Source organism: Sminthopsis crassicaudata, chromosome 2, assembly GCF_048593235.1.
Source record: "Sminthopsis crassicaudata isolate SCR6 chromosome 2, ASM4859323v1, whole genome shotgun sequence".
Lineage (NCBI taxonomy): Eukaryota > Metazoa > Chordata > Mammalia > Dasyuromorphia > Dasyuridae > Sminthopsis > Sminthopsis crassicaudata.
In genome coordinates, this window is record NC_133618.1 from 234,009,731 (window position 1) to 234,035,334 (window position 25,604).

At 37.4% G+C, this 25,604-nt stretch overlaps 1 protein-coding gene across 2 annotated transcripts in view; it reads left to right on the top strand.

The window, feature by feature from the left end:
* The first annotated feature begins 6,158 nt into the window (after positions 1-6,158).
* LOC141555584 (somatomedin-B and thrombospondin type-1 domain-containing protein-like) overlaps positions 6,159-25,604 on the top strand; it is a 28,204-nt gene continuing 8,758 nt past the window's right edge. The window contains exons 1-3 of one of the 2 annotated variants that reach the window (XM_074288569.1): positions 6,159-6,394; positions 7,596-7,859; positions 24,559-24,753. In XM_074288569.1, the coding sequence (XP_074144670.1) occupies positions 7,628-7,859; positions 24,559-24,753 (427 nt within the window). In that variant the 5' untranslated portion in view covers positions 6,159-6,394; positions 7,596-7,627. The remainder of the gene's footprint in view (positions 6,395-7,595; positions 7,860-24,558; positions 24,754-25,604) is intronic. The other variant, XM_074288570.1, reaches the window with a different exon arrangement.

Genomic DNA, 25,604 nt, shown 5'->3' on the forward strand with positions numbered 1-25,604 from the left:
TTTTTAAAATTGAGATTTGGTTTATCTTTTACCAAGCTATTAATTCTGTTCTCTATAATTTTCTTGAATTGTTCTTTCTTTTCCAAATTTTTTTCTTTACTGTTCCTTTTGATTTTTAAGTTAATTTTCTTTTACTCTTTTATTCATTCTATTTCTTTAGGTCTTCTAAGAATTCTTGTTGGTCTTGTGTTCAATCTATATTTTTTCTTTTTGAGGCTTTGCTTGTAGATGTTTTCAAATCATTGCCCTGAGTTTGTGTCTTGAGCTTTCCTGTCTCCATAGAAATTTTTATTTATTTTAATTTTTTTAGTAAATAATATTTTATTTTTTTCCAATTATGTGTAAAAACAATTCTCAACATCTGTTTTTGTGAGAATTTGAGTTCCAAAAATTTTCCCCTTACTTTCATCTTCTTCTTCCTCAAGACATCAAGCAATCTGATATAGCTTATACTTGTGCATTCATATTAAACATATTTCCACATTAGTCATGTTGTAAAGAAAGAGAAAAAAGGGGAAAGACATAAAAAAATTGAAAACTAATTTAAGCTGCATTCAGATTCCATAGTTTTTTCTCTGGATATGGATAGCATCTTCTGTCATGAGGCTTTTGGAATTGTCTTGGATCATTGTAGAAAATCTAAGTTTATCAGTGTTACTATTACTATGTACAATGTTCTCTTGGTTCTGCTCACTTTGTTCATGTAAATCTTTTCAGGTTTTTCTGAAATCTGCCTGTTTATCATTCTTATAAAACAATAGTATTGCATTACATTCATATACCATAACTTGATCACCTATTCCTCAAATGATGGGCATTCTCTCAATTTCTAGTTCATAGAAACTTTTCATAGTGCAGTTCTTTTTTGTTGTTGTTGTTTGCTCATTTTCCACCTTATTTCTTGATTTTTGACTTTATGTTAAAATTGAACTCTGTTCATCCATGGGGAAGAGATGTATAGTTTAAATTTTTATGATTAGATTTGGGACCTTATAGATTTTTGATGCTTCCAAGATTGTAGCATTTAGGGAAAGTTCTGATCACTATCTTCCTGGTCTGTACTATAGTCCTTATCTAAGTAGGGTTTCTCTCCTTTGTGACTGAAGACCTAATCACTCTTCTCCACCCTGAAACTTCAACTTGAAATTGAGTAATGAGTGAAGGAGCTGCCAAATAATGCTTGGACTGTGCCCAGTACTACCACAGGAGCCCTCTGTAATATTTTTCTGACTAGGAGTTTAATTCCTTTACTATTCTTGGTGCCATCAGTGCTGTTGCTTCCACCACCATGTGTCTATATGTCCATGTTCTTGACCTAGCTACCACTACACATGTTTTTGGCCAGCCCTCACTCTAAAATCCACAAGTAGATTTCTCTTTTAGTCTTCCTATGCCATTCTAGGATAAAAAATGAGCTGTGTGACTTTTATTTTGGTTATCCCACTTAGAATTTGATTTGAGGCATTTTTTATAATGTTGTTTATAAAATTAGATTGGGAGAACTCAGCAGAAATGCTCAATTCCCTCTATCACCTTGGCTCTACCTTCCTAAAATATTTTTTTTTTTCAAATCCTCTACAGTATAACACCTTTCATAAAACACTCCTATCGACTTGCAAATTTAAATGAAATCTAATTTTGGAGGAAAAACTTTGGTGAATTTAATCAACAATAGAGATTCATATGGTCAAAGGATATGAACAGGATAGTTAAAACATATGAAGTTTTCTTTTTTTATCTTTTTTCTTAAAACTTTTAATAAAAAAACTTTATTTATTTATTTTGTCAAATTAATTATTCAATAATTAATTCTTAAATTAAATTAATTAAATATTTATTTAATATTAATAAAAAGCTATACAAAACATATGCATGGGTAATTTTTCAACATTAGCCTTTGCAAAACTTTCTGTTCCAAATTTTTCCCTCCTTCCCCCTACTCCTCCCCTAGATGGCAGGTAGTCCAATACATGTTAAATATGTTAAAATATATTTTAACATATAAAATTTTCTAAAGAAGAAATCCAGACTACCTAAAGCCACATGAAAAAATGCTTCAGCTCACTAATAATCAGAGAAATAAAAATTAAAGTAAATATATCTATCAGGTTAACAAAATTGACAAAAAAGGAAAATAACACATGTTGGAAGGTCTGTGAAAAAACAGGCACACTAAATTCACTCTTGTTCAGTTGTGCCCAACACTTTGTGACTCCATATAGGGTTTTCTTGGCAAAGACACTGGAGGAGTCTTCCCTATTCCCATAAGTTTGTATGGTTGGGTTCATTTTTTTTTTTTTTTTTTTTAAATGAGAAGTATTAGTGTAAGCACTCTAATCATGGCTAGGGGGATGGTGCTTCTGCCTTAATTTCAGCTCTCTCCTGTGACCTGAAACTCCAACCAGGAACTACCTCTTCCTAGGGTGCCTGCAGCCAGCAATGTCCCTGATTCACTGCTTCTACACTCACCTGGTGTGCTAGTGCCTTCTCACCCAAGGTCGTGTCTCTGCAGCACAGCTGAGCCTGGCATTCTTAATCAGAAGAGGTTCAATCATTCTTCCTGAACTCAGACCTCCTTTCCTCAAGCTGTTCCAGAGATGAAAGTTTCTGTTGTTCCTGCTGAGACTCCAGTCAAACCAGCTTGCCTCAGTGGTCCCCACTTGATGTTTCTGGGGAGCTAGCCTGGAAATGTTTACACTTCACACTGGCTAATCCCCAGCTGAGGGTCTTCTACTCTAGTTGTTTCAGAAGGACTCCTATTTTGCCCCAAATCTTGATTTTTCACCAGTCTATGTTTATCCTGAAGTGCAAATTTGTTCTGTTTGTGGGGAAATCTGGAGAGCTTGAAATTTAGTCACCTATTTTGCTATCTTCCTAGTATCCTCCCCTAAACATTTCCCCTCAAAGCCAGATGTGTATTTTCCCCTTTCACATACAAGGTCTCTAAAACCTTAAAGTACTTGAAGGCTTTTTTTGCCTTGTGGAAAACTCATGAAATTCTCATTGTTGTGGCTCTCTTCTGAGATTTAAGGGTCAGTGCCGTTGAAGAGTTCTGAAGCTGTTTCTCCTCAGTTTTTGAAGCAGGTGCTGCCATCATTTCTGGTGCTCTGAAAACTGAACTGCTTACTCTGTTGGACACTGCTATTGATGCTAATGAAACTCAATATTTTTTGACTTTTCAAATTTTACAAGGTCATCACTTGGCCAATGGCAGATGGGGAAAAAGAGGAGAAGGCAGAGAGAAAGAAAACTCCTTTTCTATCCTGCATAAACCCCTTGAAACTTAGGACAGTATGCCCTCTACCCTGGAAGCAGAGCCCTATTTTAACAAAGAATTAGAAGTCAAGTAATAGTCTGGAGAAATGAGCAAACACAGAATATACTGACTATAGAAACCTACTATGAAAGTTCTACAAGAAAGATCAAAACATACACTCAGAAGATGATAACAAAGTTAAATCTCCTATATCCAAAGCCTCCAAGAAGAATATGAATTGGTTTCAGGCCATGGAAGAATTCAAAAAGGATTTTGAAAATCAAGTAAAATAGATAAGGAAAAAAATTGAGACAAAAAATAAGAATGAAGCAAGAAAATCATGAAAAATATGTCAGCAGCTTGGTAAAGGAGATACAAAATTACTGAAGAAAATAACATCTTAAAAATAGACTAGACCAAATGGTAAAGGCTGTACAAAAAGTTAATAATGAGAAAAATGTCTTTAAAAGAATTGGCTAAATGGAAATAGAAATACCAAAATTCACAGAAAAAAACTTCTTTAAAAATAGAATGGGACAAATGGAAAAGGAGGTACAAAAGCTCACTTAAGAAAATAATTCCTTAAAAATGAAAATTGAGCAAATGAAAACTAATGACTTTATAAGAAATCAAGAGACAATAAAATAAAACCAAAAGAATGAAAACTTGACTATCTCATTGGAAAACAATTTCCTGCCATTTCTAGATACCAGAGAGATATGGAAATATGGGAATGAATTTATTGGGTCTTTTAAAAGAAAGGGAACTATATAAGATCATTAATATTATTTGACAATTAAAATTTTAAAATCATGACTGTTTACCTGATTCATGGGAATTATACCAGAAGAGAACAGAGAAAAGATGTCTAAGCCATAATACAGATGATGAGTTTACAGAAGTAATTCACGGGTCTCAGACCATACTGACAGAACAAGAAGATGAATTGATGACCACTGTAGTTCAGAATTTGCTTGGTAAATGAATCAGAACATGTCCACTATTTCTATAGAAGTTGGGTTGCAATTCTCTGTATCATTTTCTCCCTTTGTGACTTTGATATTAGGTTGATACTTGATAATCATCATTTGAATATAGCTTCTGAGTCTGTCTGTTCCCTGGATGAATGTAGAATTGAGAACCAAGACCTTACCAGAGTAGCTGTTGCTGAGCAGTGGAAATTTTATAGCTTTATTGGAATGGTTATACCCAGCCCTTTGGGAGTTTTAATGTTATATTCTTTTATTTTCAGCACCATTCAGTAAGTGTATTCTAATCTATATTGTGAGTGCAGAGTTTTCTTGGGGTCACTTAGAGTTGAGGAGACAAAAATCTTAATGGTAATTGGGGGTCCAAGCCAAATAACTTATGGTAATCTTTATATTTTCAATTTTAGGCTAAGCAAATTAGCTTCAGGAAATCCAGCTTTTTCTGTTCTCTCCCCAACTCAAAATGACCAGACTGGAAACTCTTGCAGCCTAAATGAGATCCTGCATTTGAGCAGAGGTCCTGGGCAGTCAGGGCATATTTGCATGCTTTGAGAAACTATCTAGTGATTTATGCAGGGATTACATTCTATCTCCATTCATTTTCTTTTCAGTGTCCTAGTAAGGCAGGGACTCCTATGGAAACAATTTTTGTACCATTCATAATAAATTCAGTGGGATTAAGTTTCCAGAATCTTTGTGTAACTTAGTGAGGAATAGACATGCTGCCTGCCTAATGTCTCCTCCCCAGCTCTAAGCCCTTCACATAGAGCACTGCTGAGGGAGATTAGCTGAGAACTGGGTCACCAGATGCTCTGCTATCAAAAACTTGGTGGGTGAATAAGGATAGAAGCAAGATAAGAAAACCTAGAGGATTTTTAAGGCAGCCAAGTGAATCATCTTTCAGGTAGATTCTATAGCCTTTCCCCCCTTTAATCACTTTATAACTAACATTTACTAGCATTTTAAAATTACAAAACTCTTTCCTTACAATAATCCTATGAGGTAGATAGTATTTTACTCATGAAGAAATTTAGGTTCATAAAGATTATGATTTGCTCATGGTCACACAGCCATTAAGTATACTGTGGCATCACGGAATAATAATGGGATTAAAGTCTTAACCCACCAGTCCTACTTCAGGTACCTCTAGTCCTACCGGTAGTTTCTTCACTTACCCCAGGCTTCAGTTAACTTATCTGTAAAATAAGAGGCTTGGACCATCTGGTTTCAAATCTGAGAATCTGATTATTATGCTTTTTTTCTACACAGAGAAGGAAACTGAGGCCAGAGATCTCAGGGGATTCTTGCCTGTCTTAAATTATTAAATCATTTCCCAGTGTTCTTTCTCTGGGTGTAGCTGGTTCTGCTCATTACAGATCAATTGGAACTGATTTAATCTTCTCATTGTTGAAGAGAGACATGTCCATCGGAATTGATCATCATGTAGTATTGTTATTGATGAATGTAATGATCTCCTGGCTCTGCTCATTTCACTTAGCTTCAGTTCATGTAAGTCTCAAGGAGCAGTCTTTTCCAAAATGTTTAATTAAGGGGCAGCTAGGTAGTACAATGGATAAAACACCAGCCCTGAAGTTAGGAGGACTTGACCTCAGACACTTAACACTTCCTAGCTGTGTGACCCTGGGTAAGTCACTTAACTCCAATTGCCTCAGGGGGGAAAAAGATTAAGCTAAAATTGTTTCAGCTAAGCTCCTTTCTCTTTCATCATCCTGCCCTCTTTATTCTCTCTTCTACCCCCAGTATCTGGCCTGATTGGAGCTCTGAGTCTGTTAGGTATGAAAAAAAGGAGGCATAGGAGGGGGAGTTGCCCTTAGAATCCAAGGCTGTCTCATTGGCAACCTACCACAGAAACTCTCATTACCCTTTTTGTTTCCTGGATGAGCAGGAAAAAAAAATACAGCTCAGCAAAGCCCTATCTGTAGCCTATCAGAAACCTCCTCTGCAGCTTCATTTCCCTCCCCAGGGCTGCTAGAGTTTATCTCCCTGAATTTGGCTAGGATTGATTAAGTCCTTCCTGCCTGAACCTCAGGGAATAAGAAAGCTCAGATTACTAACTGGTCCTACTTTCCATGCCAAGTCCCCAAGATATCCCTGGTTAGAAAAGTGTTGGTGAGTGGGACTTCTTGAAGTAAGTAAGAGTGTGTGTGTGTGTGTGTGTGTGTGTGTGTGTGTGTGTGTGTGTGTGTGTGTTATTAAGTTCACAGGCCCCCAAATGGGGGACAGTTCAGAGTACTGAATGGGAGTGAGAAAAAAAGAACAGAAGAACTGGGGAAATATGTGGACATAAGTGGAGGAGATAACAGGTGTTTCTCTCCTCCCTCTTCTTTCCTTCCTCCTTTCCTCCCTCCTTCTCTGTGTCTGTGTCTGTCTGTCTGTCTCTCTCTGTCTCCCTCTCTTTGTCTCTCTCTCTGTGTCTCTTTCTTGGCATTAGAGCAGATTTGATTTGGGTGGAGTTTTGCAGCTGAGAGAAAGGAGGAAATGGGAACTAAAATGGAGTGTCTGATAGAACTGGGAAAGTGTATTGGGTTAAAATTTATTTCTACACTTGTCAAAAGAGCAGGTTAGGCTAGACAGTTAGGCTAGATTTTTGGCTTTGCTTAAAACAAAACAAAAACAGAAAACCTCACAACAGTTTGATAATGGCATTTCACTAGATTGTTTCTTTTGTAACAACATATCTTTTATTCATGTGTTATTCTGATGAGGAGTCCACAGGTCTCCCTGCCCAAGTGGCCAGTGGCCACTAAACTAAACTAAAAGGATCCTTAAGGTCTCTTTCAACCCTAACATTTTATGATTCTTCATAAGAGAGGCTGAATGTTGTAGTGGAGACAGAGCCAGCCTGGACTGAAGAAGAGTTGGTGAAATCCTGCTTCTGACACATACTGGCTATATGGTTTTATGTGTGCTTCAGGCACGAAGTCTAAAAGTTGCCCAGGTGCTAGCTACATCACTTTAGGAAGATTCTGCATCAGGATTTGTTTTACAGTTAACACCAATGAGATGAGAGGGTAGGAATAGATCTCTAGCAGCTTGTGTTAACCCCTGTGATCCTGAGTTCCTGGCAGATGAGGTGTCTCCTCCCTCCCTCCCCCCCCCCCCCCCCATCCCCAGTCCGCTCCAGTTCCTTACAGGTTATTCCTTTTCCGCAGAAGTAGAAGACAAGGAGGGGAGGGAGTGAGGGGAAGCATCGGAGTATCTGCGTACAGGGCTGCTTTCACGAATTTGGACCTGGGGAGGTAGTCTGACTTTGGTTCCAGCCCAGGGAGCAAACCTGTAACCCGCCTGAGTGACTTTCCCCTCCTGTCTCCCTTCCCATCCTTCTCTAGGATTGTCCGGCAGGCGCGGGATTCCTTCGGATATGGCCCCTCGTGCCGTACTGGCCTGGGTCTGGGCCCTGGCTCTGGGAGTGGTCCCAGGGGTTCAAGCGGGCTGTGCCGATCTCGGTCGCTGCTGTCCGGGCCGGGACTTGACGTGCGTCTCTCGGGGCTGGACAGCGGCAAGTGCCTCTCTGGAGCTCCAGCCCTGCTACTGCGACCAGGCATGCAGCGGAGCAGGGGACTGCTGCTCGGATTATGGGAGTGCCTGCCCAGGTGGGAGCCGGATGAGCAAGGGAGGGTGGGCGTGGGCGGTCCACAGGGACTCGGAAATGGCGCGGGTGGAGGGTGAGTGAGCCTGGGTTGGGAACGTCGGAGCAAGGAAGTGGATCTGAGGGGGGAGGGAGGAAGGCTCGAAACTGCAGAGAGGCTCGGAAGTGGGGAAAAGTGAAAGCAGAAGCCTAAATCGAGATGTTAGGGATTTAAAAGGTCATCTAGTTCAACCCCCTCATTAGGTAGATGAAGGAATTGAGGCCCAAGAAGATGAACCTATTTGCCCCAAAACCATGGATGAGGATATAAGGGGTCAGTGGAAGTGGAGACTGGATCTGGGGTAGAGGGTCCTAATTAGGAATAAGGTTATGAAAGGTTAACAATTAGGACAGGGGAGGGAGAGGGACTCTGAACCTGGTATGTAGTAATGGACTTCAGGCAGGTGAAGGAAAGACCAAAAGGAATTGGGGGATCTGGAAAGGGGATGCTTGAGAACTGAGGTAGCAGAGGGCCATGAGGGGTGGGACTTTGTACTTGGTCATTGGTTTAACTTTTCCTTATTCCTAACCTCTTTCACAGGGCCTTCATGGTGGTGTCTGGAAAGCCACCTTTACTGGAAGTTATTGGCCATTGCCAGCATAGCTTCCCAAGTGACTAGGAATAATAGAACTCAAACCATCACCATCTCTACCATTACCTTATTAAACCATTACCACCACAACCAACACCATCATCTATTAATAATGTGTCTTCATGAAGTATGATTTAAGTGAATGCTTATTCCACTTCTTGTAGATGCAGAAATTCTTTAGGGTAAAAAGTTATTTTATTTACCTCCACTTAAAAAAAAGGAGGCAGACACAGAAAATTGAGGCATTGAGGTAATGCTTTAATTTTTGGCCATTAGAAATGCTGTTTCTGCTTTTTTTTTTTCTTTTTCTTTCCAATATTAGAATTGTTATCTTTACCTGATTAGGGCTTGACTAGATTTAGAATGGTGATAATTTTTCTTTATCTTCAATACTGATATATTATGCTATAGTGATAAGAATCCTAGATGAGGAGTCAGAAGACTAGATTCTGGCTCTGATTCTGCCCCTAACTCTCTGTGTGATCTTAGGAACCAATATCCTTCCTATTTCTAAGCTTCAGTTTCCCCATCTGTAAAATGAGTGGATTTGACTAGATTAAGGTCCCATCCCAACTTTGACATTTTAGCCTCAAGAAGAGTCACAAGACCTAAATTCAGTGTTGTTCCAGATTCACTCTATAAATGTTGGGCAAGTCACTTCCTCTTAGTGAAAATGGGGTTTATCTTCTGAAAAATGAGGGGGTTGAACTAAATGATTTCTAGGATTCCCTGGAGCACTGAAATAACATAATTTTAAGATATTAACATAATAAGGTTACCTTTTCTGGTGACATTTTCATTTTAAAATAGGACATAAGCAGGAATACATTATTAACTAAAGAATAGAGGAAATTAACAGTACTGTATTAGACTTTAGTCATCAGTGGGAGAAAGTATTTTTTTTGGGAGAGAGGAAGAAGCAGAGAGTGGGAGGGAATTTCATTCCATGTTAAATCCCATTAAAGATACCAGATTATACTGGTATCTCCATCTCTTCTCTGAATATTATGAAATCACCAGGCTGGTCCCTTCTAGACTATACTTGGAAAACCATCTGCCTAGAACAGCAGGACTCTCTTCTATCTGTATTCATCTGGTACCTGCACCTAACAGGCACACATCTGCAATCATCCCACACATACCTGCAAGGGTGGATCCTCAGGGACTCAGGAGCATCATAACTACTTCTGCCTGGCATTCTTATATACATTTTACAGGTAAGAGAACTGAGGCACATTTTCAGGGACAGGCCTTTAGCCTGAGGGGTTCTATAGAGGCCAAAGGTCCCATTCCAGTTCCAGAGAGAAGTCAGTCTGTAGCTTCAAATTGTTTCTAATTCTATTTGTTTATTTTCTATGTCCTACAGTCTCTTCTAAGACTATGTTTATAGATTCCTCATGGGGTTCCTTTTAGCTTTGACATTCTGTACTCTAAAGTCCCTTCCAGCTCTAATATTCTAGGCTAAGGTTCCTTCCAGTGGGAAATGCCTTTGTGTATTGTTATTCACCAGTGGAAAGGGAGTGCTGTGGGGCCCTAGGAGGGGAAGATAGATGGAAAGGACCAGTGGTTATATTGTGTAAAGAGCCAGGAAAATGTTCCCACATTCCTGACCTAGAGCCCACAAAACCAATTGATGTTATCAACACTTCATCATTCTCTAGAGCATAAAGAGCTCAAACCAGGGTGGCAGGAGATGGGCAAGAGGGTGGGTGAGAGGGGGATGATAAAGATGATTCCTTGTGTTCATCAAAGCTTCTGTTCCTTTTGTTTGCCCCAATTTATGTCCTGCTTTATACAGTAGGTGCCAAAGGACTGTGGGACCAAAAACCAGCTTTTTGATTATGGGCTGGCACATCTCCATCTGCTTATAAACAAATCCCAGATTCAGCAGAAAGTGTTTTAGGGCTCAAGGCCAAGGAACTAAAAATTTTGTGAGTTCCAAAAAATCAAGGAAACTATGATCCAAAATCTCCTATTTACAGTAGTGGGAAATTCTATTCAATTTATAGAATCAGAACATTAGAAATGGGTGGGGGTTCAGAATATAGGATGTTAGAATTAGAAGAGATTTGAAAAGTAGAGAATGTGAGAACTAGAAATAATCCAAGAATAAATAACATTAGAACTAAAAGGGACTTTTTAGTTAGATTTAGAACTTAGATAGAATATAGAATGTTAGAGCTAGAAGGGACTTTAGAAATCTAACCTCATCTTGTTTTACAAACGAAAAAGCTACAACTCAGAGTGGGGAAAGTCACAGAGAGTAAGTGAAAGAGCTGGGATTAGGTGGTTTGATTATGAATCCAGCACTCTTTCCACCATATATATCTTTCTGAAAAAATTTATCCCTGTTAGGTACTGTGTTAAATGTGAAATGAGGATGAAAATGACATAAGAATCTGCCCTCCCTAATTGTTGCAGGCTTCCACATGTGCCAGGTGCTCTGTGTGGGTGGGCAGACTACAGATTTCTCAGCACCAATATCTTCCATCTATTCCCAAATTCTAAGATTTCTTGTGACTTGTTTCTCTGCCTTTACCCATTGGCAATTCCCTTCTCTTGCTTTATTTAGCTGTTGTTAAATTACTTGAATTATAAATTGTAGTCATCTAGTTTTATTAGGAAAACTGTAATAATATCAAGGAGTAGCAAGCAGATAGCTTAAAAGACATTTGCCACAGACTGTCTAAAATTGCAGTAGGTACCATCAATTCAAAAAGTAATTTCCTCCCTCTCTTCCATGATCTTAGCATTCAAATCTAGGCTTCTAAGTGTCCAAGTTTGCCTTGCTGAGCTACTCAAAGTGGTTCTCAATCTAGGGGAAACAAGGAAGGGAGTAGAATTTGCCAAAAACTCTACTTACAGATGTTGTTTCATAATTAAAGTCTTAGGTGATTTTGGAAACACCTTATTATTATTATTATTATTATTATTATTATTATTATTATTATTATTTGTAGTTTCATTGACCAATAGGTTTATCATATCTGCTGGCTCAAGATATAAAAAGATAAATGTTTCACAAACCTTGGGGGAAATAACAATCTCAAAAGGAGTCTTCTTGTGCTTTTAGGAGATGAAGGGAAAGGAAGGAGGAAATGAAAATTACCAGCCATGACCTGAACAGATTTTTAGTGATGTAAATCCTAGCCTAAACATGACACATGCATAGTTCATTTATACTGACCTGATACAGTAATATTCCCTTCCCTTCTTATACACTTTTCATAGCAATCGTTTCTTTGCTTCTACCTCCCTGGATTTCCCTACTCCCACAAGTCTAAAAGGTAAGAGGAAGTAGCTTGGGAATCAAGCAGATGTAGTAACCTCCAGATTTTGTTCAAATGGGTTAGATCTTGGGTCCTATTAATGTCTCCATTGCCTGGGACAGGTCAACCATTTAATTAATTTCTCTGGTCCATTCCAAGATAGGAGCTCCCCAGAAAGAAATTTCAGAGCCTCCCTTCCAATCAAGGAGTACCCATCTGCCAAAGGGACAAATTGATATTGAAAAAAAGAAGTTGGGAAGTCCAGTATATTATAAAACTCTTTTAATAATCATTAATCATTATTTACATAGAGGATGTCTGGGGTAAACACCAGACAATTCAATGGATCCCCACAGAGACTCTGAAAAATACTCAGGGTAATTATAGAAATTAAACAAAGGGAGGAAGAGCTACAGAATGTCATTGCATATATTAGTGTGTTTTGACTAGTTTTTTTATTTACTGTTCAGTACTGGGCCTAGTTTCAGAACCGGGGTGCAAGGCCAGTATAGGTAGTTATATGTTCAGATCATGTGCTGGTTAGTTTGAATTAGGTTCCCAAGGTTATTTGATGGATTCTGTGTTTTTATAATGGCTTTTACCCCCTTTGATATGGCTTTTACTCTAATAGGGAGATCATCCCTACTCAGTTCAAGGTGGTTTATAAGGGACTCACACTGGTGTATGACCACAGCCATTTTTTCTTTTCACTATGACCTTCTCCATCCTTTTTACTTTCTGCCTATACAGGTAGGGATGTGGGTCAAAGCTTCACAATTGGTTCCTGAGATTTCACTTTTAAAGCCTTCTCCCAACGAATACCTTCTTGGTCCCAAAGCCATCTCTGGTTCAGAATGTGTCCTTTGTCTGCCCTGATTAGTTTCTCCAAACCTTGAGTGATATCCTTACTTTACATCTCTAGGGATAGATAGATGGCTCAGTGGGTAAGAGTGCTAGGCTTGGAGCCAGAAAGACTAAAGATTTGGATTAGCTCTATGGTCTTGGGCAAGTTACTCAACCTGTTTCGGCCTTTATTTTGTTATCTATAAAATGGGGATAATGATAGCACCTATTTCAATGAATTTTTTTTTTTTTTGAGGATCAAATGAAATGATATATATAAAATGACTTAGAAAAACTTGAAGTGTTATAGAAATGCTAGCTACTACATTACTACTTTCTTCAGTAAAAATTTGCTGGCCCTGAAAATTTTCAGGGGAGTTATGGTTTGATATTTGTAACACACATTACAAACACGTGTAAATTAGCATATAATATTGTTGTTGTTGTTCATTTATGAAGGACTATTTGTGACCCTATTAAGGGTTTTCTCAACAATACTGGAGTGGTTTTCCATTTCCTTCTCCAGCTCATTTTACAGTTGAGGCAAACAGGGTGAAGTAACCTACCCAGGATCACACATTTAGTAATCATGTGAGGTCAGATTCGAATGGATGAAGATGGATCTTTCTGATACCAAGTCCAGTGTTCAATCCAATGTGCCACCTAGCTGCCTGTTATATGTTGAGCAGCTTTCAATTAAGATTGCACAAGGGGTTCATGACACAAAAAGAAAATGACAACTTTCTTCTAGTTTGACTGATCATCAATATTCCATATTCTTAGCTGTACTCTCATGTTGTGATAGCAGTCTCTCTGAGTGTCACAAATCACCTTTATCCCATTCTGTGATTATTATAGCTTCAAAGTCATGTGGCTTACAAGACACAAGGCTACATGTTCTTATTTCCTGGCTGATAGTACACCCTGAACTCAGAGTTGCCTAATGCTTTTGCCCATCTCTGGCAGGCAGTATCCAATTTGGCACTGGTCACATACATATTCTTAGAACTTATTAGCAAAAACCTACTTCAAAGCCAAGAATGCCAAAATGTGTATGGGATAATGAGTCTCCCTCTCAGTAAATTCCTAACTAGAAAATGCAATAAGCTTTTGTTGTCTATTTGTTGGAGGATCCTCAGTGCCAACAATCTCTTAATTTAGGTTGGATGTTAGAACAAAACATGGTACTCATAAGGCACTGAATGGTTAACAAAGGGAGATTTACTTTACTCTAACATGGCAAGAATATTTAACAAAGATATGGGGACTCAGTTTCTCTAGACATGATTCCCTGGTCTCCTTATGGGAAAGTTTCTGTTCATCATATGATATGGTGAAGGAAGACATCATGTCTTCTGTTGTCTTCAGAAACACACCATCAGAGCAAAATCCGTTCCTTTTGGCTGGCAAGTTTTATGCCCTTAGATAGCTAGGAAGCTGCATTAGAGAAGCTTTATTTCCTCTTAGGAAAGGCTCATCCAAGTTACAGTAGAGAAGAAGGAGTAGTTCTAACCCATGTTGTAGAGAAATGCTCTTAGATATTCCTATTGCATTGTTCTTCTGAAATAAGATTGCTCATAAGCCTTCCAGGCTAACATCAGTGTGTTACACTTGGATGTGAGAAACCAGCACCAGTGTACATGTGAACTAGTCCCTAAAAACTCATTTATATTTCTTGTCATAACTACCTCCAAATTGTGTCAAAAGAAATTGCCCCTTCCCCCTTTTAATGCTTGTCTATATAGTTTTTTCTCATTTTACACCTACAAGTGAGCTCATTGAGAGACTTAACAATGGTGGCAATTTTCTGATGGTAGATAACATCTAGAACATCTTGGAGATTTTAAGCAAAGTGGACAGCTTGTGCAAAAACATGGAAGCAGTGTATTGAATTTAGGGAACCAAACATGTACTTTATGTTGTGTGTGAAGATGAATGACATGTTATAAATTTGGAAAGTAATTGGAAGCCAGATTGTGAACGACTTTAAATGTCAAACTAAGTTTGTTTTTTTATCCTAAAGGCAATAGTTAGCCCCCAAGTTTTGGGACAGGGAATTGTCAAGCTTAAACTTGTGCTTTAGGAAGCTAATTTTGGCAGCTATATGGGGGATGAATTAGAAAGAGATCAAGACTGGTAGCTGGGATACCCATGAGGAGACTATTATAGCAGTATAGGAGGGAAGTATGAGTTCCTGAACTCTAGTGTGGTGTCCACACTAATGGAGAGAAAGAGATGGGTACCAAGAGATATTATGGAAGTAGAATCAACAAGTGTGGATATGGGGGATGAGGGAGGGAGAAGAATTGAAAATTATTTTTCAACTGTTAATGTGAGTGATTAGAAGGATGGTTGAGCCACAGATAGAACCTGGAAAGTTTGGAGGAGAGATGAAAAAAAAGGCTCTTATTTTTATATAGTGAATACCTTGTCTTTGTACTGGCCAATTTATTATCCTTTTGAGCAGATTCCTCACTTCTTCTTTCATCCATCTCCCACTCCACAGGAAAGTTTTAAGTTTTCTTGCCAAGTTCTTGTCCTCCATAGAGGGTCTAGCAACTAATTTCCAGATATCCTCTTCAACTTTTATCTCTTTATCTCTTTGGGGATACTGGAGAGTTCTTCTGTATCCAGTAATTAGCAAGAGAATGAACATTGTTTCATCCTCCTTTCTGAGCACTCTTGCCAGAATAGCTTTATCATAGTATTCAATGGATAACCCTGAAATTAACAGTGCCTGATGAACTTCCATTGCTACTGGAAGATACAATTTTTTAAAATTTAAATTTAAAAATTTTTTTCTTTTTCTTTTTTAATTAGCAAGTATTTTTTTCCCCCTCTAACTTTCTTCTCCTCCTAGCCACAGGTAAAAAGATGAAAAAACAAAACCCATGTAACAATTGTACATAGTCTGGAAAAAAAATTCCTATTTTGGCCAAGTCCAAAAAATATGAGTCTTATTCATATAGAAGCAACTAAATAGTGCAGTGGATAGAGTATTAGACTTGGAGTTAAGAAGAACTGAGTTCAAATTTGGCCTCATATACTTACCAGCTGTAGATAAGTTATTTAATTTCTATTTGTCTTAGTTTTCTCACCTATAAAGTGGTATAATAATATTACCAATCTCTTAAGACTGTAGAAGATCAAATAAAATGATGTTTTTAAAGCATTTAAGACAATTCTTGAAGCTTAATATATACTAATAGCAATATTATTTTAAGAATGACTTTTAGTAAATAAGTTATTTTGTCTATTATAAATACTCAGATTAACTATAAAGGATATATGAAGAAAAATATCTATCTGCATCCAGAGAAAGAACTGATAAATAGGATGTGTAGAATAACTTTACATATACATATACACACACACTAATTGGTGTCTAATGGTAGGCATTTCTAGGGAGGAGGAAAGGGAAGAAAAAAAGAAATTTATATGATAGTTTTGTAGTATATTTAAAAGGAATGGCTAGTTATAAATAATGGAGTTGAAGTTTTATGTTCAATCATCTTTTCTATTGTATTATGCTATGGACATGCTTCCATAAATTAAAAATTAAATAAAAAAGATTTTATACAATAGGCACTATATAAATATTAGCTATTCTTCTTCTTATCATCATTGTCATTCTGAATATTTAGTCCATACTTTTTTTTTTCTTTTTTGCTGAGGCAATTGGGATTAAGTGACTTGCCCAGGGTCACACAGCTAGGAAGTGTTAAATGTAAATGTCTGATGCCAGATTTGAGCTCAGGTCCTCCTGACTTCAGGGCTGGTGCTCTGCGCTATATAGCTGCCCCTAGTCCATATTTCTTTGTCAGTGGGTGGGCAACATTGTTCATCATTAGGCCTTAGAATCATAATTAATCATTACATTGATCAGAATTCTTAAGGCTTTAAAATTTTGTTTTTTTACAATGTTGATATTATTGTATAAATTGTTCTCCTGGTTTTCCTTACTCCACTTTGCATCATTAATTCATACAAGCCTTCCTAGATTTCTTTGAGGCTGTCTTTCTCATTTTTTGTTATAATACAACTGTATTTCATAATATGTGTGTGTGTGTGTGTGTGTGTGTGTATGTATATATATATATATATATATATATATATATATATATATATATATATATATATATATACCATAATTTGTACTGCCCATTTTCCAATTGATGGTCTTCCCATTAGTTGCCAATTATTTGCCAACATGCAAAGAGTTGCTGGAAATATATATACAAAAATATGTGATTTTTCTCTTTCCTTTTTTTTTTTTATCTCTTGGGGAGTATAGACCTTGTAGTGGTGTCACAGGATCAAAGGTTTTGCCTAGTTATGTATTTTTTGGGACATATTTTCAACCATTTTTCCAATTTTCTCTCTCAATTTAAAGTTCCACTGTCTTACATATACACACATATATATTTGCGCAGGACAGTGATTTCATAAGTGTCAGAAATACCCAGTGTGGAAACTACCCCCATTGATATAGACCAGTCACTTGAGTGTAACTTAAAATCTTAGTTGCTCAGAGCATGGAGGAGTTAAACATCTTCCTCTTGATTATAAAGGCTACTAAGTGTTAGAAAGAGGTTTGTGCTCAGGTCTTCCTGAGTCCAAGAATACTTTCTCCTGTGCCATGCTGTCTTTTATATAACATTTTAAGGTTTGAAAACTGCTTTACAAATTTACATTTGAGGATAGTTGATTCTCCCAGCAGCCCTGTGAATTAGGTGTTGTTATCCCCATTTTACAGATTACTAAAGATAAGAAGTAAAGTGATTTGTCAAGGTTCATACAGCTAGTAAATATCTGAGGTGGGTTTCAATCCTTGTCTTCCTGATTTTAGGTCCAGAACATTATCTATTATGCCATACTTTTTCGAGACAGCATACATATTGGTTCTTACTATTGCACAATATTTAAGTTATAGTGAAATAATAGTTGGACCATTCAGGAAGAGTCTCAATTGGAAACAATAATTTTAAAGGACAAAACTTTGAGCTGCCAGTTATACTCTAGACAAATGGCCAAAAAAAAAAAAATTTAGGGGGATACCAATCAACACTCATTCAAACTTATAGGCTTACAAATAAAAAATCCACACAATTCAAAAAAGGAAGAAAAAAATCCACCAAATTACTTGCATATAAAACAAGGTTTTCCCAACCCAATGTAATAGGCTCTCCCTTCTGAAATCTTTTCTTTCTGTGTGAGACAGACTATAGTCTTCCCAATACTGCTTTCTTTCTATTATCCCTCAATTCAGCGATTATTTCTTACCTGTGTTATTTCTCTTATCTACTGGCAAGTCTCCTGGGATGAACCAGATGTTGATCCAAAACAATTTAACTAGAAAGAGCTGTGATTTTAAAAAGTTTTTTTTTCTTTTGTAGCAGGTAATTTAAATTGTAACAGGTATCAATAATGATTGCAATGATAGCTAACATTTATATGATACTTTGTCTTACAAAGTGCTTTACATACATCATCACATTTGATTTTTATAATCCCAAGAGGTAAGTGCTACTATTATGTCTATTGTAAAGATGGTGAAACTGAGACTGAGATGTTTATTGACAATGTCCTGTCCTTTCTCTCTTTTCCCCACTCCATGTCTTGAATGACTTAGATGCTGAGAATGCAGGGTCTTATAGTCAAATCTCACGGTCAGAATATCTCTAAATCTAAGCAGAAAAGATTTGTATGGCTAGTGAGAGTAAATCTTGTCATAAGCATTGCCCCCAAGCACCAAAGTTGCCACCCCCTTCAGCTTCCTTTAATTTTGTGAGGCACAAATTTCTCTGGGCTACACTCATCCAATTAGAGCAGAAGGTTAAATGTAAAGATTTGTGGAAGATAAAGTTGTAGAGGTCAAATCATTGATGGTGAGATCTGGGAGGGCCTTAGGTAGGAGAACGTCAAGACTGGAAGAGACCTTTAAAACAAGAAATGGCAGAGCTGCCATGGGTCTTTGCAGTCATACAGTCCATCCAACTCACTTATTTTTCCGATGAGCGAACCCAGAGACCTGAGCAAAGTTTCATAGTTACAGTTTGTACATAAGTGAAAGTTACATAGTGACAGAGGTGGGACTAAGCTCTTCTGGGCTCCAACTAACTCAGATGCCATAATGTTATCTGGGTAACCTGGGTAGGCTGGCTCGCTTTAACTCAATAGCTCCTGAACACCTTGAGTTAAAATAAATCTTTACATTTAACCTTTTGCTCTACTTGGATGAGTGTAGCCCAGAGAAATTTTTAATTTATTTTTTCTGAAATGCTGCCACCTAGTGTTATATATGTATGTATATATCTATATCTATATCTATATATATATCTATATATATCAACTTTCTTCCCCTCAGTAATAATTGCCTCTTGCCATAAGAGGAATGGATTATATTAGAAAAGAATCTGTTATACTAGAATAGATTCTGTGAGGGAATGACTTCTTATTAATATTAGACATTATGAATAATCCTCTCCTTCTGCCTCACCTGGGTTTTCATGACATTGCTTGGTTGTGGTTTTTATCTTATCTAACAGATTTGTATTTGTCAGTCTATTCTGTGTATTAATCATCTGTGTCCTTTTTCACATCTGCAGGTGTGCTCCAGGATTCTATCCTGGCTTATTTTTCTTTTTCTACTCTTTCTCAATGATGTCCTTAGCTAATATGAATTTAACTCTCTATGTGGGTGATGCTCACACTCCATAACTAGTTCATACCCTCCCTGAGCTCCATTTCTGACTCTCTAACTACCTGCTGGACATTTCCATCTGGATATTCCTAGACATAAACAAAGCCAAAACAGAATTGATTCAATTATTTCCTAAACCCAGCCATTCTCATTTTCCTGTTTCTGTCAAGGACACTATTATTCTTCCACTTACCCAGATGTGAAATTTAGGAGCCATCCTCAACTCTTTACTCTCACTCACCCTTCCACAGTCAATCAGTTTTGAAGTCTTGCTTCCACTTCCTTAGCATCTCTCAAATCTGTTATTCTTCCTGTTTGCTTCTTCTTCCCCTCTTCCCCTCTCCCTCTCCTCCTCTTTCTTCCTTCCTTCCTTCCTTCCTTCCTTCCTTCCTTCCTCTTCCTTCCTTCCTTCCTTCCTTCCTTCCTTCCTTCCTTCCTTCCTTCCTTCCTTCCTTTCTCTTCTTTCCTTTCTTTCTTTCTTTCTTTCTTTCTTTCTTTCTTTCTTTCTTTCTTTCTTTCTTTCTTTCTTTCTTTCTTTCTTTCTTTCTTTCTTTCTTTCTTTCTTTCTTTCTTTCTTTCTTTCTTTCTTTCTTTCTTTCTTTCTTCCTTCCTTCCTTCCTTCCTTCCTTTCTTCCTTCTTTTCTTTCTTCCTTTCTTTTCTTTTCTTTCTTCCTTCCTTCCTTCCTTTCTTTCCTTTTCTTTTCTTTCTTTCTTTCTTTCTTTCTTTCTTTCTTTCTTTCTTTCTTTCTTTCTTTCTTTTCTTTCTTTCTTTCTTTCTTTCTTTCTTTCTTCTTTCTTTTCCTTCTTTCCTTCTTTCTTTCTTTCTTCCTTCCTTCCTTCCTTCCTTCCCTTCCTTCCTTCCTTCCTTCCTTCCTTCCTTCCTTCCTTCCTTCCTTCCTTCCTTCCTTCCTTCCTTCCTTCCTTCCTTCCTTCCTTTCTTCATTCCTCCCTCTCTTTTTTTCACAACCACAACCCTAGTCCAAGTGCTCATTGCCTCTTGCCTAGCTTTCTTCTCTTCACTCCATTCTCCATATAGCTGTCAAATCAATATTCTTAAAACTCTCCTACTCAAAAATTTCAGTGGTTTCTTATTGCTTATGGGATAAAATGCAAACTTTTTGTTTGTCAAATAAAGCCCATCACATTCTGACTTCAGTCTATTTTTCCAGGCAGATTAAATATTATTCTGTTTCACTTTTTTTCCCCCACAAGCAAATTGGCCTACTTCCTGTTCTCTGTATATACCATTATCTCCTGATTCCTTTTCTTTTCATGCCTACAAAGCTTTCTCCTCACCTCAGTCTCTTGGGATCTTTGGCTACCTTTCAAGGATAGATTTCAATGTTACCTCATTCAAAAGGTCCTTCCTGATTCCCATAGATATTTGTGGACAAGACAGAGGATCAAAAGTCCATAGATTTCCAGTGGGAAGGAATCTTAAAGATTACATAGTACTGTCTTTTCATTTTATTGAGGTTCAAAGAAACTTGATCAAGTTCACTCAGCTACTACAAGAAGGAACCAAAATTCTAGTTCAGATTCTGTGACTCCATATGCAGTGTTACTTTTATAGTACCACACAATTCCTATTCTGCTGAAGCCTCAGTTTCCTTGTTTTTTTGGTTTTTTTTTTTTTTTTTTTTTTTAATAGGGGACTTGGAATGGGTGATCTTCAAAGTACCTCTGTGTCTATATGTGAACTTAAACTTGTTTCAGAATGATTGACTTTCAGAGAGGCAGCATGGTATAGTGGAAAGAACATTGCTTCTGCACCAAGGCAATCTGATTTTGTTTCCTGCTTCCATCACCCAATAGCTTTGTTTTAATTTACATGAATCATTTAAATGCTTTCTGAGACTCAGATTTTTCCTCTCAAATGATTTGCATTGCTTTCCTATTATATAGCATTGCTATTCCTATTTTTGGGAAAATAGTTTATAAACCTTAAATGCTATAGAACTGTGACTATTGTTCTTATCTGGAAGTTTTGTTAGTTCTTTCTCCTAATTTTACTAAGGATGGAAATGGAAAAACTGTTGGCCTAAGGTGGGCTGGGGAGTTGAGGGGGGAAGGAATTATATGAGATCACAGAGTAAGTTAGTGGCAAAGCTAAGACTAAAAACCCAATCTTGTGACTTCCAGTTTAGACCTCTTCTGATGTACTGGAGTAATGCCATTTACTTTGCTAATAGTTGCAGCTCACTGAGCAATAAAGCTGCTTCCATGGAAATCTTTAAGAATTACACTAATTTTGGAAGCTTGACAAATGGCTAAATGCTGAGGTGTCCAGGCTGCAGACAGTCATAGCTGAGAAATCAAAGCACCTCAGCTGATTAATGGTCTTTTGAGTTGACCATTACACAAATAATCAGAATATGTATGTCCCTAGAGAATTTTTGCCTAGGAAATAAAATTTAAAAGTTGGATTTTGGACTGGGAGGCTGAAGTTGTGAGTTCTAATCTTTGCTGTCTCACTAATGCCTCATGTGATTTTTAGCAAGCCACTTGGCCTCAGTTTCCATATCTGTAAAATGAGGAAGTTGGAGTAGATTAACTCTAAAATACTTTTACCAATAATAATGATAATTAGAACACTTTAGGTTATAGAAAGTAATCTCCATCAGCTTTAGCATTTAGCACTAATTTAGACTCAGGAGATTTAAATTGGGGTTTTGCCTCAGCTACTTGCCAGTCTTAGGATTTTAGGGAAATGACTTCCTCTTTCTGAGCCTCTATTTTTTCATCTGCAAAATGGGAATAAAGATAAAACTTTATGAAGCTCCCTGCCTCTCAGAATTGTGAGGAAAATGATTTGTAAAATACTATATGAATATAGCAATGATGATGACTTATTTATGATTCTCATCTTGCAGAGAAGGAAACAAAGAATTTCCTCACTAGCCCCAGGATCAATGCATCTTCTTATTTGGAAGCTGCAAGAAGGTAAATACACATTTGATCTGGGGCCTAGACGTCTCCCTGTAGTTCTGAGGCTGAAATGTTTAGGGCCTACAGACTGTGCTATCAGTTTAGGACCCAACATTTGCAAAGATTTTTCTTAGAGGAAGTCAGCATTTATTAAACTTACTATATAGCCTACTATATACCAGGCACTCTGCTAAACACTTTACATATATTTCATAACAACCCTGGGAGATAGGTACTGTTATTATCTCTATTTTAAATCCATAGATGAAAACTCTCAGAAAATAACCCTGAATGAATAGGCAGGAGAATTGAGTCTGACTGAGAACCACCCCTTGGCCACTCACTCACTGTGTAACCTGGGATACTTCTTAAGTTGTCTGAGATTCCCTATCTGTAAAATGTCTTGAGGGGGAAAGCAGAGATCATTGTTGACCTACTTGATTTCTAAAATCTCTTCCAACTTTGATGATCAGAATGAGTCTTGTGACTAGTGTTTGGCTAATGGAAACTATGACATTAGGAGCACTGATTGAAGAAACTATGTATGTTTACTCTGGGGAAGAGAAGGCTCAAGCAAAACATGAGAGTTATCAAGTATTTGAAGGGCTCTTATGTGGAAAGAGGGATTTGATTTCTGGTGATTGACCCAAGAAGGCAGGACTTGGAGCAGTGGGTTGAACTACTGGTTTGGATCATAGATTTAGAGAAGGAAGAAATTTTTGAAGTGGAATGTAATACCTCTTGAGGTCTTAGAATTTAAAGCCAGACGGGACCGCAATGAATTTTTTGTTTCTCTTTTATCAAGTTGTAGATTTTTTTTTTTCATGGTTTTCTAGCATTACTCTCTTTTCTTTTTTTCAATTTTCCCTCGACCTCTCTTATTAAATTTCTTTTTTTTTCCCAAATGCAAATGCTCTTTGAATTAGTGCCTTTTAATTTACAAATAATCAAGTTAATCTTTAATCAAGGAATGACTAAACAAAGTGTGATGTATAAATATAAGATAATATTATATAGTATTATGAGAAATTTAAAAATAATTTCAAGAAATTTAGAAAGATATAAACTAATAAGGAATGAAGCAAGTAAGACCTTGAAAAACATCTCTTATTCAATTTTTAAGAACCTTTAAAACCCTTTTTTAGTTCTTTCAGAAATTATGTTTTTTGGGGGAGGCCTGAAACCAATTCACATTTTCTTTTGAGACTTTGCATGTAGCTGTTTTGATGGTATCTTCTGACTTTGTGTTTTGATCTTCCCTGTTACTATTGTAATCTTCTATTGTCAGGTTTGGGGGGAGATTGCTAATTTTTCCAGACTATTTCTTGACTTTTAACTTTATGTTAAAATTGGGTTCTGTTCTTGGGATGAAGGAGTCACTGTCCAAAACTTCAGGTTTTTTGTGCTGCTGTTTTTAGAGCTAGTTCTGAAGGTCTGTAAGTTTTCAGTTCTTCCAAACTGGTATGATCTAAGCAGAGATGTGGTTATCCTTCTTCTGGCTTAGGTTCTGGTCTATGAGTGAGCAAAATCTTCTTTTCCTCTATGAAATTTTGACAAGGGCTCTGCTCCAGCTCACCCTGGGACTCTGACCCAGAATTAATTATGGGCAATGCAATAGAAACCTCTTCCAGTGCCCTTGTAATCGCCTTCTGACCAGTTGTCTGACCTTCTCACAATCTGTGGGATGAGAGCTCTGAGGATTCAGATACCATTGCTGATTCAGTTATCCCCATAACCTGCTCTTGGCTTGCTTGGATAGGATCTGAGACAAACCTGTCCTGCCAACCTTCTAAGTTGTTTTGGACTAAAAAATTGTTTCACTCCTCCTATTGCTGGTTCTGCTACTTTAGAATTCATTCTGAGGCATTATTTTAACATTGTTTGAAAGTGAATTTGGGAGGTCAGCTGGGTCCTTGGTTTTACTTCCCTTCTACTTGTTTAGGTATGTTTGGATTAAATTACCTCTGAAAACCTTTCCAACTGAGATTTTGTGTTTCATAGGTAATAAAAATTATAATGTTTTAATTTTGTATACATCTCATTTTATACCATCCAAACTTCTCATTTGTTATCTCATTTGATCATCTCAATATTTCTGTGAGATATGCATTGTTATGCTTGATTTACAAACTGGAAAACCGTGACATAGAAAGTTTAAGTGACTTGCCAGATCAGTTAGTAATGGAGGGAGGACTTGGAACTCAGTGTTTTTTCCATCACTGCATAATCCTCTCTGGGGATTAATTTGGCTCAGAAGTCAGAGAAAGGTCTGGAAAGGTCTGGAAGGGATGGGAGAGTCACACCATGAAACTCTGTTTGTTCTTACAGCTGTGACCTGCGCAGTGTCAGAGTGGAGTGGCTGGAGCCGGTGTATTGAACCCTGCACTGTCACTTTTCGAGTTCGGAGGAGAGAAGTTCTAAGAGAACCAAGGAATGGCGGTCTTCCCTGTCCCGCACTGGAGGAGAGGGCTGGTTGTGTGGAATACTGGAGTGATCAGGGTGTGGAGTGCAAACAGGCCCTGAGTGAGTGCTAGGCATGGCCAAAGAGGCAAGATGTAGAGTCAAGTCTTTTCTGAAACAACAAGTTGGGGAAAATTTCAAAAAGTCCTAAGGGTCTGGGGAGATAGCAGGGTATAATGGTCACCAACCTCCTTGGGCTTCCTTTAAATCCCAACTAAAATCCCACCTTCCACAGGAAGCCTTCCCTAACTCCTTAATTCTAGTACCTTTTCTCTTTCAATTATTTCCAATTAACCCTCTATCACCTTGCTTTCTATATATTTGTTTGCTTGATGTCTCTCCTATTAGATTGCAGATTCCTTAAGGGCATAGGCTATCCTTTGCATCTTTTTGTATCCCCCTTTCTCAGCATAGTGCCTGGCATATAGTAGGAACTTAATAAATGCTTATTTATTAAATGATTGATAGTGAATAGAGTGATGAACTTGAATTCAGGAAGGCTGGATATAAATCCTATCTTCCACATGAAATAGCTCTGTGACCTTGTTCAAATCACTTACCCTTTCATCCTGTTTTCTCAAACAGAGCTAGTAATAGCACTTATCTTACAGGATCATTAATAAGAATAGCATGCATTAATACAGCACTTTACTTATCTTATTCCCTTGATCCTCACAACAAGCCTGTAAAGTAGGTGCTTTTATCATTCTCACTCTAAACATGAAGAAACTGAGATTGAGATAGATCACATAGTGAACAAGTATCTGAATCAAGATTTGAACTCAGATCTTCTTGGCTCTCAATCTAGTTTTGATACATTTTACCACTTGCCTGCCTGCTATAGTAAGGACCAAGTAAAATAATAGCACTATATAAATGTGAGTCTTTATTATTACCATTATTATTAACCCTGA